The sequence below is a fragment of the Chaetodon auriga genome, chromosome 15 (genome assembly GCF_051107435.1).
Source record: "Chaetodon auriga isolate fChaAug3 chromosome 15, fChaAug3.hap1, whole genome shotgun sequence".
NCBI classification, from domain to species: Eukaryota; Metazoa; Chordata; class Actinopteri; order Chaetodontiformes; family Chaetodontidae; genus Chaetodon; species Chaetodon auriga.
Window position 1 is genome coordinate 4,873,174 of NC_135088.1, and position 15,057 is coordinate 4,888,230.

At 45.0% G+C, this 15,057-nt stretch overlaps 1 protein-coding gene across 10 annotated transcripts in view; it reads left to right on the forward strand.

Moving 5' to 3' along the window:
• cadm1a (cell adhesion molecule 1a) overlaps window positions 1-15,057 on the forward strand; it is a 314,635-nt gene that overhangs the window by 233,992 nt on the left and 65,586 nt on the right. For all 10 annotated transcript variants that reach the window (XM_076750042.1, XM_076750040.1, XM_076750041.1 and 7 more), the window contains one exon: window positions 8,300-8,446. In XM_076750042.1, the coding sequence (XP_076606157.1) occupies window positions 8,350-8,446 (97 nt within the window). In that variant the 5' untranslated portion in view covers window positions 8,300-8,349. The remainder of the gene's footprint in view (window positions 1-8,299; window positions 8,447-15,057) is intronic.

The window sequence follows — 15,057 nt, forward strand, 5'->3', positions numbered from 1 at the left end:
TCATAGTGGGATCAGACAAGAAGCCGTTTGTTATTTTGCTCTCAATTAGTCCCAGTTTGTTTCTGTCAGAGGGTTTCAGCTTCATGCTGCCGCCATCAGGACGGAAGGTCTGCTCATGACTGCACATCACAAATAATCAGAGGTCACAAAATAGTCGCTGCATAAGAAAAATCTTTATAAAGACGTAATTTTTCTTGCTGTAGCAAAATAATTACCTGATGTAACGGTTTATTGGTGTATCTGTAACTGGTAAAACTGGTGTTTCAGTGGGCGCTGACAATGCATTGAAGGAAGTAACAGCACGTACAACAAACCCTTTAACTCCGGCACAAAGTGAAGGCCGTGCCAGTGTGAAAACATTCAGCCACCTCAGCCGCGGCCCCATTGCTGCTGGAATTAATTTGCTCCACTCAGGATTATGAATTTGAAAAACTGCAGCTGTTTATTTTCAGCTAATGACAAAATGCTAAACAGTCGTCGTATTATGCATTGTAATGTGCCACCCACCAGGGCTCCATAAAACCGTTCACTGCTCAGTAAAACTCATAAACACATTAAAAGGTACACAAAACATCAATAATAGCACAATAGAAATCTGTGAGCGCGTCTGCAGTTACTCCACAGAAAGTGTAAATCTTTTACTGCTAAAAGCTGCACAGGCCTGCGATGGAGAGCAGATAAAACACTGCGTTGATCTCTTCAGCGGTGAATTATCGTCAGCGCCTTCTGCACTCACAAAGGTGCCGTAGACGGCAGTGTCTTTCATTTCCTCTTTACAGCAGCACATAAAACAACATTTCTTCTCAAAACGGCACTCCGACTTGTTCGAATGTCATTGTGCGTCACACCCTCGACCCCCGAGGTCGCCTGTGATGTTCCCGCTGTACGTTAACAAGCGTCACTGAAGGCAACAGTCTGCCGGAGACACCAGAGACTTATTGTGGAGTCTGATCACTAAAGTGACCAATGGGATCATCTCCTGCAAATTCTGTGTCATATCTTTGAGCTTCCCTCTGAACAGTCGTTGTTCGCACACAGATTAACTGAACTGCCTCCTTCAAATCCTCACCAAGAGGGATTCCACTGTTTGAAGTGGTCAGGCCATACAAGGATCTTGACCTTTTCTGGGCCGCCTCGAGCTGTCGGTCGGCTGCTCTAACCCGGCATTCACACAGCAGACAGCTCGGCTGAAGGGTCGTTCTCTTCTCAAAGACTCTGCTTGAAATGTGGCTCCAAATGCAGCTCTGCACTCGTCTTATGCATCAAATAGAATCTGAAAGGCAAAGTCAAAGGTTTCCACTTTGGTCACCTCGTGATTTAAAGGATGGTTCTGGTTTATTCCGATGTGGATCTGGCCGTCAGTTGTTCTAATCTCTGTGTAAATGCTGAGATCTGAGAACGCAGACGAGACAGAAAACAGGACGTAAATGAAGGAGTCGCCGCTTAATGTGAAACTGCCCCTTTTTTAACCGTAAACCCAAAGGTTAGGGCGTTCAAAATGTCCTTAAACAGTCCCACATGAATGTCCGATCATGTGACTGCTGGTCTGCTCGATCATTACAGCACCAACAATAAGTCAGATTTGCTAGAGGTCCAGTGCGTAGGCTGTCGGGGATCTACTGGCAGAAATTAAATATAATACTCGTAAGCATGTTTTCATTGGTGTATAGTGGATATGTGGTGGTTTCTTTACCTTAGAGTGAACTTCGTGTCCGTGGAGGGAGCAGGTCCTCTTCCAGCAAACCCAACGTTTTTAGCCGCCGTAGGTTCTTCTACATGCTTGGAAGTGAACCGTGAGCAGAGGGGACTTGGTTGGTTGTCATCTGCAACCTCACCACTAGATGTCACTTAACTGCACATATTGTACATCCACTCGTGCCATTCAGTGTCCCTTTCATGCAGCAGCATTTCTCAAGTGCAGTTCAACAAATGGCATTGGTAGTTTTTTTTTATATACATATATATAAAAATATTGGCAATAGTATTTTTATGGCATACATGGCACTCAAAGAAAAGAAACGAAGACCCATCGTGCTCACTTCTCTCATCAAAGACAACAGAAATCTGATTTTGTGTCCACAGCTGATCTCATTAAAGGCTGATCCTCTGACACTTTTCAGCTCTCTCCAGGTGTTCACACATGTGGTTAAAGCGCTGCTCCATCACTCAGAGCTCTCCTGAAGGAGTGCTGTTTGTGATGTTTACCGCCGCCTCAAAGATTTATAGTGCTCAGAGTTAATGGAAAGTCTTCGATTTATGTTCTCTGAGAATTTCCACTTAAAATAACTGTAAACTTAAATGTTAGCAAAGAAAAGAAGCTGCTCAGACAATGTCTCGGCCCTCTGGATAACAGCTGTGTTCCCATGTCTCAGTAAATTTAAGACAGCATATTTGATGCTAATGCACGGCCTAAATTTAATTCATTCCCACAGCATATGCATCATTTGCAGCCCACAGTAGCTGAACTGCCAGTGGTGCATGTGTCTATCCACAGAGGCTGGCCAACATCGCAAGACTTACTCAATGTCTTGATCCATTTTCGGCACCTGTTCGCTTCAAATTGATGGAAATGTGAAAGTAAATTGGTTCATTGTTGACAGCTGAAGTTTCCTGGATCATTACTCAGACTGAAGTTCTTCAGAATACTCTCACATCTCATGACCTTCATACCGTTTGTGGTTGAAAGCTCTGGAAAATCTGAGTAAGCAGACTTTAGGATACTGACTGACCCCCAGGAACTTTATTATTATTATGTCTCTGTCTCAGTTTCTGCTCACTTCAGGGCGTATTTGGTTTATTAGATGTTCTTTTTGTCGTTTTGATTCAGTAACACAGAAGTCACAGCTGCCACATCAGTACACATCGCCGTCTCCTAAAAGTGACTTTTACGATTTAAGATTGTGAACATTTTTGGAAGAAATGTAGTGCTGCAGGATTAGTTTTTATCAAGACAATCAGGACATTTTCTTTCATGAATGCATCTGCAAAATAATTTCTGTCAGTGTCTTTATTTATGATCATGGCGACGAAAGAATATTTAACGCTTTTATAGGCGAGTTTCTGCTGCTCACAGCAGCTGGTGAAAGATGATGGTCCTGTTACAAAGTTCAAAAGTCGACACTGACCTAAAGCAGGAGACGGGGGGTGTCTCAAAACCCGAATCAGCACTTTGTAGACCCACAATCCACCTGAGCGCCTCTGTCAGACTTCAAATTATCTCAACTGCACGAATACTGGGTGCACAGAGATAGATGGTGGCGGTATGGAGGTGATGATGGTTTGAGTAATAATTTTCATTTTCAGATCTTCACAGTCATCAGGAGACACATTACACCGCTCACACGTGTAGACGCCACACGCACCTTGAAGGTCTTGCATTGTGCAGCTCGCACCCATTATGATGGTAAAGAATGCCCTGTGAGGTATAACAAGAGGGAAACTGCTGCACTCGTGCACTTGTTCAGAGAGATTACTCAGAAATTAACTCCTTGCGGTCAACACGGAGACGCACAATCAGACATACAATCTGTGAAAACATGCAATCAGACAAGAGTGAGTGCAATCAGACACAAACACCGCCACTCTCTGCTCGCCCACGCACACATCAACGCCCAGCGCGCAGGGATTCGTCATGTTATCAGCAGGAGCCGCACCAACAAAAAGGAGAAAATGATTGTCGCCTGTGCCGTTCACATGCACTCGCACCTGGATCCGTCAAAGGGAAATTGATATCTCTCGATTGATTGTGGCGATCGTGAGCAGTGCAGAGAGCAGGATGGCGCACACGATAGGTGCATAATTGAGAGAAATATAGCGTACTGTGTAAGATTACTGTATGTTACATCATGTTTCTGATTGAGACAGGGGATGAATAAATGCATATCTAACAGTAGAGCTGATAAAAAATGCAATACTACTGCTATTACTGCTAATATCACCACAGGGAGAGCTGGGGAAGGGAGAAAAGACGCTTTGACAGACGGATGCTACGATTAATATTTCATATTTTCGGCAACCTTTTTTATCCTTCAATCCCGTGTGCGAGTGATTTGTTATGTACAAAATACAATGTGCAGCCTGGTGTCAGTAAGACAGTGAGTTTGATTTCCTGATGGAAGGCGGCCTCGCTGTCACGGCGGCCATCTGTGCGACCTGACTTAATATGCACGCCTTTCTTATTGAATCAAATGGAAACACGCAGCTGCTCGCTCAGGCAAACGGAGCGTGGACTCTTCTTTCTTCCGCTGCCGTCTTAGTGAGCTTGGGCCTCGGGCTAGCTTTGTACGGTGCAGCGTGAGAGTGTCATTGTCTGACAACTTTAATCTGGGATTGGCTGCTTGGACTTTTTGACACGGATGGCCGAAGGCTGAAATCTGGGCCCCCTTCACTGCCATGGGCCAAATATGTAACTGGCCAGAGAAAAAAGTCGGAAATATCAGAGGTACATGACGCCAGATAGAACTTAAAAGATACACTAAAGGCTGACAGCATCACGCTGCGCATCTTTCATGTTATGCTGTAGAAATAATGAGCAGGCAAGGAAAAATATTTCTATATTTTTGGTCTTCGGTTTGCTTATATTTGAAGAAGAATGAAAGTATGCCATTATATAATGTGTCACTGGACAGTGTTGGCACAGGAAGATAATGATGTTTTTGCATGTTTTAACCCATTTATTACACATTTTGTAGTCTAAGTTATATGTTCACCGTTTCCCAAACCGTTTTCTGATGATTTGTACTAATGCTGGTACGGTTTGAATCCTTTTGATTCTGTTGAACCTTTGCGTGGTGCTACACGTCTGTAACAAAAGCTGTGCAGTAACCAGCCTTATTTACCACAGTGACTCATTTTTGTTGATGCTATGAACTCTCAGTGGTGCGTTCAGGTGTCTGATGTGTTGACTTACGTTGGCCGGATGTGAAAGCGTGGCTGAGTGACAGACGGACTCTTCCTCCTAACTTTGACGTACTGCGACTCTGATTTTCCACTTTTCTCCACCGTTCGCTCTGTCTGCTGTCAGGCTGAGGACAAACGGACGCTGATGCTGCCTCTGTGTTTGTGTGTGACTGCACACGATCATCTGTGATGGAAAAAGTCAAATTAATTGATATATTTAAACATTTGGAGGAAGTGCATTAAGTGCAGCTCAGACTGGTAATTATATATTACTCCCACCATCTCTGATGTTCCATTATCATAATGTCTGATTCAGTTATGAGAGTTTATGTGCTGCTGTTGTCATGCGGTGCTGCAGGACTGTCAGCAGTTACTGAATGTTTCTCACTAAAAGCTTCAGTGTGAGTGTTTTGTTTGAAGGAAGTGTATTGTTAGCCGTGTCCTCCTGCCCCTCAGCTGGTAAACTTGATGCTCCACACATATCGATGAGCTGTCTCTTCTAAGCAGCCGTCACAGGTACTGAACCGGCGCAGGCAGCCATCTGCATTTAAAAACATCGACACGGAGCTTCACTTTGTGCCGCGCTGAGGGATGGAGGTGACGTTTGTTTGTCACATTCGGGTTTCTGGCGTTCATGAAATATTTATTTTGTTAACACGAGAAAATGAACGTAGCTTTGACAGGAAGTCATGTCGACTTGATGTTACTGTAACGGATTCCATAACCAAAGGATCAAGAACACGTTTACTGATTTTAATAAGGTGGAAATGACCCCAAACTGCAGAAGCGATCCATTGGTTCTCAGAAAGGTTAGCGTTGTGATCAGTGAAGGCGAAGAGTCTTTGTGGAGGTATCCACAGGTCACAGTCGACAGACAACAGGTTGTACCATGAAAGCTTGTCCAATAATAAACTGCTCTCATTACAAGCTTTGGCCTTTGTTTTTTTCCCTTTGGTTCTTCAGATTGGCCCCCTGACGCAGCCCCCCCTCCAGACTTTAATGCCAAAAATACCCTTTGAAAGTTGAAAAAGCTCCACGTTGCAGCTTTAAACAGCCTTTGCCCACCAAGATGTCAGAAGTGCTTTTCCTGCAGCACCTCTGACAGCGTCCTCGGTGGCCGCCGCACACGGTTGTTGTTGGCCATTAATTAGTGTAAAGCCCCCCGCCTCCACATACCATCTTCCAGCGTGTCAGAGTTGTTTATTTAGCACAACAGGAACAATTAAGCAGTTGACAAGGCGACCGCCGTTTGAAGTCCTTCCTGCTACCTCCACTGGCCTAAAACACAACTTAGCAGACACCTTGCAGCACCCTGCTGCTGCCTTGTAACCTTCAGTGGATGCCTTGAAATGCATTTTGTAGTGTGTTAGCGTATTATCATAACCAGATGCCCACCCCGCCGCCCACTCCTGCACATGTTTGAAAATGAGGTTCAGTCTTGAATATTAAAGACGGCGAGGTTCATTTATTTAGGGCTGTGTTTGGGCCACCAAGGGATGCTGATTTGAATCTCGTTTGTTAAGCTGTCTATCCTTATCTGTCAGCATCAGAGGATGCAATTTCTCTCTTCCCACCTCATCCTCCTTGTCTCCTAAATGGCAGGGATATTTAGAGGTGCTTGACAACTGAGGCATGCAAATTAGCAGTTGATGTTTCGTGCCTTCTTTTAGTTTCTTTTGCTTCTCACACTCCTCTCCACCCCTGAGTCGGCCCTTTTAGCCTCTCTGAGATGTTATTTGTGATGCTATTTTCATCACCATGTAGGAGGAAAGTGTAAGGGGGAATTACAAAGACTTCATCCATAAGTTTTCTCTCAACCTCAATTGAAAGCTTGGCAAAGCGGCAGCCTCTTTATCTGATCTGGTGTCTTCTCGAGGTGTAACATCAGCGGTCCACGCTTCGTTTACGAGGCCCCGCGTCTCGGCGTGACGGAGAAACAGAGCAACATATAACAACATACAAGCATGACAGAAGTTAAATCAGCCTCATGTTGAACCGTCTGTTTATCACAGCTGTCATATTCTTAGGTGGGGTGCCGGTGCGATGTGATCCTTTTCTAAATTAAAACTGCTCGGCTGAGTCCGTTGAATCGGCTGGCTGTTCCGTTACTGAGAGCTTCAAAGGCCAGAACCAGGTTTTCAGCGCTGGTCTCAGATTCCACAGTATCAGGCTGAAAATGGACGTACGTAGGTCGAACATCCGCAGGACAACATTTACAACACACCTGATCCCAGAGGTCCCTCCCGTCTGATTACTGGTCACGAAAAGCACCAGCAGCTGCTCGCTTTGATTGGCTCAACATGTGGTCTGACACGTGTCACGAGGCGGCCGTCATCACCTGGAAACACATCAATGTCTTGTAGTTTGATCCTGCCATTAGGGACCATTTGTAGGCTCATCAGAGGTCCATTCACGCTGCTTCCTGTGATTTGACATTTTTGATTGTCTGAATTTCTGAGGTGGAGCTGCTGATTTCAGTCTGATGTCTTACACGTTATCCTTCCTCTGCAAACATTTCAAGTAGAGTCAGTTTATTTCCTAAATAGTTCTGATTTGGCGGCCTGCTTGTGTTTGTCAGTGCAGCCTGCAGCGTGTGTGTAATACTTGTGTATTGCAGTATAAAAGTACTGCGCTGGGGACTGAGAGCTGCCAAGCGTTGGTTTTGTGACGATCATTTAAAATAAACCGAAGCTGCTGAAAACTTACCATCAGCCAACAGTGGAAGGACCCCAAAGCGCAGTCTGATGTGTTATTAGTGTAGTTCTTCAAACCGGAGCGGCGCAGAGCTGCAAAGACGTCGTTCTTCAGGCTCAGATATTGTTTGTGTTTGCATGGCGGCTGATGACCGATGGCGGCCGGGCCTGATTTTTCTCATCCGCAGGCTCGTCGAGCTCTTTTTCTGGTCGCTCAGGTCTGTTTATTCCCACGGACGCACATTAAGGGTTTGGGTCCGCCACCTGCTGCGCTCATTAAATGTTCATTTCCACCAAAACACTTGAGAAAGGACAATTAGAGGCTTTTGTTCTTTATATTGTGGGTGAAAAATAGAAAATAAAAAGGTTCCTCTTGAATCTTTTGCTTTGTCTGTTTGAGGAGCCCTGATTTGTTTCTGTTTGCTAACATGGAGGCTGATGGATAATCTGTAGTCACCCTGCTCTGCTGTTAGTCCCATGAGCGCTCATCATTTCTGCAGCCATGTCTCATGCTGGTTCATTAACACGCCCAGATATCGCTGTAATTATGTGATATGTAGGAATCCACGTCTTCTCTTTCCTGCTGCGCTCTGGGAAAAGTCGCTCGGCTCTTCTCAGGATTGTCCTTTTCTTTGTTTTCCTTTGCTTTTCTGCATCTACCAACACGCCGGCGCTAACGTTTGTCCTCTCGTCTCCGTCCTGTCCAGTGGTGAGTCAGAACCTGGTGACAGACAATGTGTCGGTGGTGGAGGGCGAGATGGCGATCATCAGCTGTCGGGTGAAGAACAACGACGACTCCGTTATCCAGCTGCTCAACCCCAACAGACAGACCATTTACTTCAGAGACATGAGACGTGAGTATTCCACAGCAGCCCGCCGTCTGTAGCTCAGGTGTGTTTGTGTGCGCGTTAGCGTGCTTCTTCAGGTAAGTTCATTCATTTGGTTTGGACTGATTTGACTCGAATGTTTCATCCAGAGGCGTCACTAAAGCAGACATTCATGATGCAGCGTTAAAAGTCTGAATCAAAATGAGATCCCAACATGAACGGAACAGGCTGATCTGTTGGTTTGATGTTGTTTCCCTTATGTTTGTTTGTTTGTTTGTTCAGTGTTTTGGCTGAACTCAGGGTCCGTGTTTGATGTGGTGTGAGTGTAGCATTGGAACCAAGAGGGCATCATGGGATGTACAAGGGTCTGAGTGCGTTCTGACAGCAGCTGACGTTTCTGAAACAATCATTTGTTCTTATTAACATAAATGTCAAAAAGATAAAACAGCCTCAGTCCTTAAAGACCTCAAATCGACAGTGAAGTGTGCAGTTATTCAACCCTGATTCCAGAAACTCACCTGGAAACTGGGAAAGCTGTGGAACGCTCCAAAAACACCTGTTTGGAACATTCCTCAGTCATTCATAGAGGATGGAGCGAGGTTCACCACTTTGTGAACACATGACTGGATGAAGGAGATGAACACGAAAGACTTCGTCAGTGAACGCAGCTCGTTTGTTAATGATTGACTCTGGTTTTCTTTACATTTTGAGTCGCAGCGTCTCTGGATTCAGGGTTTTACTCTCACTGAACAGTCCAGTTTACCTTCCTGCAGTTGATTCAAAGCACACATGGAGCAGTTTTACACAAGTTCGTCCATAAAAGATCATCTGAGGGTTTATTACAGCAGGTGACGATGTCCAGTCACATGTGTTTAATTACAGTCTGAAGCAGTTTGATGTGATCAGATGACGTGGAAATCACTCCCAATCAGGCTTTTATTTATCAGTTTTCAGTTTCACGCCTTCATTTTGCAAGCAGTTGCAAAATTAGGTGGACATTTGACATATGATCTGTATTTGGTAAAATACTGTCAAACCACAGTTGGAGGACGAAGCTGAGAAATGAGACATAAAATGTGTATGTTAACCAAAGCGTGTGGCTGGTGCAGTGAAGTTGTTTAACATTAATTAATATTCTCTTACGTTACTTGCACTTCCAGGGAGCTGCATTAAGTTTGACCCATATGTCTGCTGCAGGATTAATACAGAGCGAGGTTAATACAATCCACCAAACATGCTCAGCTTTCAGCGTGTCCGCTTTAATAAAAGCAGCTCATATCCCTAAACATTTAATGACCTGTTGTGTTTATCCTTATCCTGCCCAATTATCGTGTCACAGCTCTAATTAGCTGCATTCAGCTGGACTTACGCTGTTCTCTGCTCCGTCTTGCCGGGTTTCGGTTTCTTTAATTATGTTTTTTAAGCCCCTGATGTGTAGAATGTTGACTTCACTATAACATATGGTCGACCTCTGTAACCGTATAGCAGCAGTGTTACGCTGTCAGTTCGCGGTGTACGGGGAAAAGATGCTCACTGACTCGTTAATTTTCCAACCCCGTCTCCTAAAGTTTATGTAAGAGTAATTTATATGAGAAAATCGTGATAGAAATGGATTTAATGAGAAAATATTCTCATCAATGTATTTCATGTGTTTATTATCTACAATATCCACTTCTGGCAACTGCAGCATGATTAAAGCAAAAGTTTCCGATCTCAAGCGCACTTTTTGAGTGAATATGAGCGAATAATATGCAGCCAGGGACTTTACAGCTGCAAGCAAGAAGCTGGTGAACGTAGTGCAGCATTTAGCCACCAGAGCTAAAAGTGGAGCTAACACTGGGCTAACATTCATCAGGTGGACAGAAACGCGACCTCAAACGAACGCTGATGTTCCTGTGTGCGTGCTGGATGTGGAAGTAGGCGCCTGTTTGCTAACATGTCAGCCACAAGAACTCGATGTGAAGAAACAGAGAAAATGAAGTGGAATCTCAGACCCCTGCTCTCAGCTGTCCCGTAGTGTCGCCTTTTGCTTTGCACACATGCATGATGGTGAACGTGTCCAACTGTTTGCTGGTTGCTGTGCACTCACAGCTCAAACACATACTGAACATGGGCTCATGACTGACTGTGATCCACCGGAGACGTCCTGGTCCCCCGTGAGCTGAGTGTCAGGCCTCCTCCACGCTCACCCGCCCTCCTTCGTCATGTTCACCCGCTTACAGACGCGCCCTCCACATGCAGGCCTCATTCCAGAACAGCTGGGACTCTGTGGAAACCATGAATAAGAAAGACTGTGATAATTAGCTGATCCTTTCTGGCATAAACTCAGCTGAACAGTTTCAGCTTCGTGGATTTTTGTAAATATCTGCTGATTCTGAATCTGATGCAGCAACACGTTCAACAGTTGGGACAGGAGGAGCGACTGAAGACGGGGATGTTGTTGAATCTTCCAGAAACACTTCATGGGCTCGGGAGCGCTTCGTAACACCGTCGATAAACGCAGTTCGTTTGCAAATGATTGCGTTTTGTTTTTCTTCCTGTTTCACTCAGAATCCCAGCTTCTTTGGATTTGGGGTTGTGCTATACAAGGGCACACTGGCAGGAAGCTCTCGAGCGTATTTTAAGAGCTCTGTGTTTATCTGCTGTTGTGCCGAGCCACCACGAGCTGACTCCCACAAGCTGGCTGTCAAGGGCAAGGTGTTCTTCTTTGACGGGGGGGGGCTCCTTGATCTGCCGTGATCCCTCCCAGGCATCTCCACTGCAGCTGCACTGCTTCATTATGACGTGGACTCCACCAGGCAGCCTCCAAACAACATTGGCCCCTTCAAAATATCACATCTGCCATCTCCATCTGAGTCCGGGGTGGTGGATTATGTGAGTGAGCGTGGGGTGGAGAGCAGGACAAGGCAGAGAGGAGGGGGCGCTTTGAAAATGGCTGCAGTTACAAACAGAGTAACTATTGATCAGCCTACTGTTCCGCTTCATGTCCACCCAGAGTCACTCTGAGGCTTTCTGTGACTCATCTTATCGAGTTCGCTTGGTTTTAACGTCCATGAGCTTCAGGAGATGGATGCGCTGCACTGAATTTCAGTTTGCTTTTGCAATTCTGAAAATCTTCAAGAAACAGAATCACCATAATCAAAGCAGCAGAGCCTGTGATATCCTCATTTTTCAGGAGGAACGCCGGCGCATGTGTTTGCCATAATGCAAATACAGGCTGTCTGTCATTAAGGCCTCCTGGTAAACAGCTGCATCTTTCCACTGGAGTGCAGAGCTTGTTGCTGTGCATCATGGGATTGTAGTTCTTTCCCTATTTATGTAGTCCTGTCATCCCAAAGATGAGTTCACCCCTGATGACCTACCAGATGCACCAGACTAAGCATCCCCACATCCACAGGAGGAAGGACACAGCTGCTGTCACAGGCCGATCGCTCCCTGTGATGAACATGCAGATGTGTGTAAAGTGGGTGGAACGCTCCTTTAAGGTCACCTGTTTAACCTGGAAGGTCGTAGGTCAAACTGCTGTACGCTTGTTTGTTTTGCTCCACTTCTCTTATCAATTAGTTTTGGAAAATTGCACAAATATTGTTTTGGGGGGAAAAAAGATTCCTCAGTGTTAATAACCGGAGGGCTTGTTCCAAAATGTCTGAACTTTGTCATTTAAAATAATATTTAAAATTCTCTCTCTTCTTTGGCTGATTGTGTCTGGATATGATTTAGCCTGATTACATTTGCACCCAGATGCAGGCTGTGGAGGAGGTGTTACGTCACAGGGGTCAAACTGATGAGCAGAGATGCAGAAGCATTTATTAATACAGCAGCTTTAACGCTGGAGACTGTGAGCAGATCTCAGATCTCTCTGGCTGAAGTAACACTTTGGACTTCCTTATCCTCGGTTATTCATGAGGACACAGGCACAAACCTCTGATATCATTCGCTAAAGCAGAGTCTCTTTGTCTTTGAGTACACACCTACATGGTGACTTGTACAAAAAAGCTGAGAGGAGCACTCACACACTAACGCTGCCCTTGTTCTGCTGTGTGTGTGTGGGGGGGGGGGGCAGCCTCTGTGGCGGCGGGTGATCTGTCTACTGAAGGCCGGCGAGGTTCAGGGTAAAAGGCTCCATGTGGAAACGGCTTAATGAGGCAGCTTGGAGGGGAGAGAAAATCTATTAAAACATTTCCACATGAGGAACTCGATTGGACGCATTTCTCAAAAATTTGAGTCGTGATGGGCCAAATGGTTTCAAAGACGGCCCCGCTGAAGAGGGACTGAGCTTCGGTGGTGGTTTTGTTACACAATCAGGACCGGTGCTGAAGCACGAGTAGGCAGCAGTGTGTCACTGTGTTTCACTGGCAGTCCAAAACGCCGTGTTCGACGCCCGAGCCAAGAGAAGAAACCACACATCGGCCTCACCGTCATCACTCGCACCAAAGCAGAAAGCATGTTTCTGAGGCAGAAAGGATCAGTTTTTGCATGTGACCGGGATCTTTAACAAGTAACTGTTAAATCATCCTCACACTTGAAAGAGGGCTGGCATGTTAATGTCAAGCAGGAGCAGCAGGAGGGAGTCGGTCCTGAACGGACTGGCTGAGATCCAGAACTCACTCATCTCACTCCTGTCTTTGATTCTGTCGAGCAGCTCCTCGTGTGGTGAGTCCATCGTGAAATCTAAGAAACATCTTGTTGGATTTACAGCCTGTTGAATCACTGCAGGTCAGAAGCCTGAAGGAAACCGAACCTGATGCATCGTCATCTCATCTCATCTCATCGTTTGCGTCGCCGACTGGTTTCATATGCAGAAACCAGCACACGTGAAACACAAAGACCGCTGCTTTGAAGCCACCTGACAAACACAAGATCAATATTTACACTCAGTTTAGATCCAGTTTGGTTTCCACCAGCTCCTGAGAAAGTGTTTAGCTGTGAGGTTTTGACCCTCTAAGATAAGATAAAGATAAAAGGTTGACTGATAAGATAAGATATTCCTTTATTAGTCCCACAGTGGGGAAATTTCCAGCATTACAGCAGCAGAGTGGATGGCACAAAATAGAGGGCATCAGTAAAAAAGACATTAAATAGCAAATAAGCAATATAAACACAGAGAAATGTAGCTGCTACAGACAGCAACAATAAAAAGGAGACAAACAGACTAGAAGACGGACACAAAATAATATATATATGTACATTATATACAAAAAGAATAAAAAATAGCATTGCTTTATGAAGAATGGCTCCGCTAACAATGGAAAATGTTGGTTTGCACATGAGAAATGAAAATGAAAAATACGCTATTTTGTACTGGTGCATGGTAGAAAATATATAACACAGTAAAAAATCTATAGCATCATAAAGTACAGTAAAAAAAGACATTGCAGAAGAGGTAAAAGCCAGCTGGGCGGCTGGTGAATGTCGTTTGGTTCGTGTTAACATCAAAGTCTGGTTGAACGGAGCTTTAATGCAGAAGGAAGACGAGGCGACGGTCGTCTGGCAGACGGCACAATGAAATCACTGGATGTGTGTTCTGAGACCAAACTTATGAAGGTTTGCATTGCTGTGAGGCTATTTAAAAGAAAATTTCTAATCAAGCAAAGCATAATAAAAATTACCAAAGGTTGTAAACAAGATGAAATTGAATTAGATCAGATTAGATTTAAAACCGTCCCCTCAGGGAAAGGCGACAGCGGCGGCAAATAATAATTGGATGCATCTAAAACAATTAGGACATGGATAAGGATATTGTAAATGGGAAGTATATAAATATACACGATGGGGAATATCAACATTACGCTTGAAGAAATGTTTCAAGGCAAAAGTTGAGCGAAAATCCAAAGTGTGCTCTGTGCAAACCGAACTTATTAAATCAAAAAGAGAGTGTGATTGTGATTGATAATGTCACTGAGCTGAAAGGGACTCCTGGGATTGTGAAACCGTAACGATGCAGATTATAAATATGCCTGAAAGGAGCACGAGCGCAGGCTGTTCTCTGATCAGCCGAGCCGAAGAGAGACTGAGCAGCTGCCGAAGCAGAGCTGGAGGCGTCCGTGCTCTGGATTCAGACGGTGGAGGCCTGGCCTCCACCTAGAGTGAGGAGGAGGTTGGTTGTAAGAATGTAATTACCCCCGCCCCACCCCGTCTCACCCACTCTGACACCCAATAATAAAACTTTGATGTGCTCCTCTCAAAAAGTAGCGGCAGCCACTAATCACAATTGATTGCAGCCACTTAGGCGAGGCGCACTCATCATCTCCTGCTCTCTCTGGATGGGAGTCATCCTCGGCTGGAGCTGCAGGAAAGAAAAAACTATTCAAATGAAATGCAGAGAAAGAACGAGGATGGATGAAGAAAGGGGAAAGAAAAAGCAAGATGAATTAAAATCATGCACTCAGCAGAGGTGAAAAAGGGGAGAAGGAGCCATTAGGGGTTGTATTGATCTCAATTTTCGCCACAAGACTCATCCACTCTGATTTTACCTTCGCTGTCAGCCACATTTCAATGGTGAGATCACAGCAGCTTAATGGATAATAGCGTGGTGTTTGCACAGCCTGGAGTGAGACTCAGAACCTGCTTTTCCTATTTTCTCTGCAATTCAACGAAACTTGACAACTTCAAAACATGAAATGTGCGTGAATGCCACT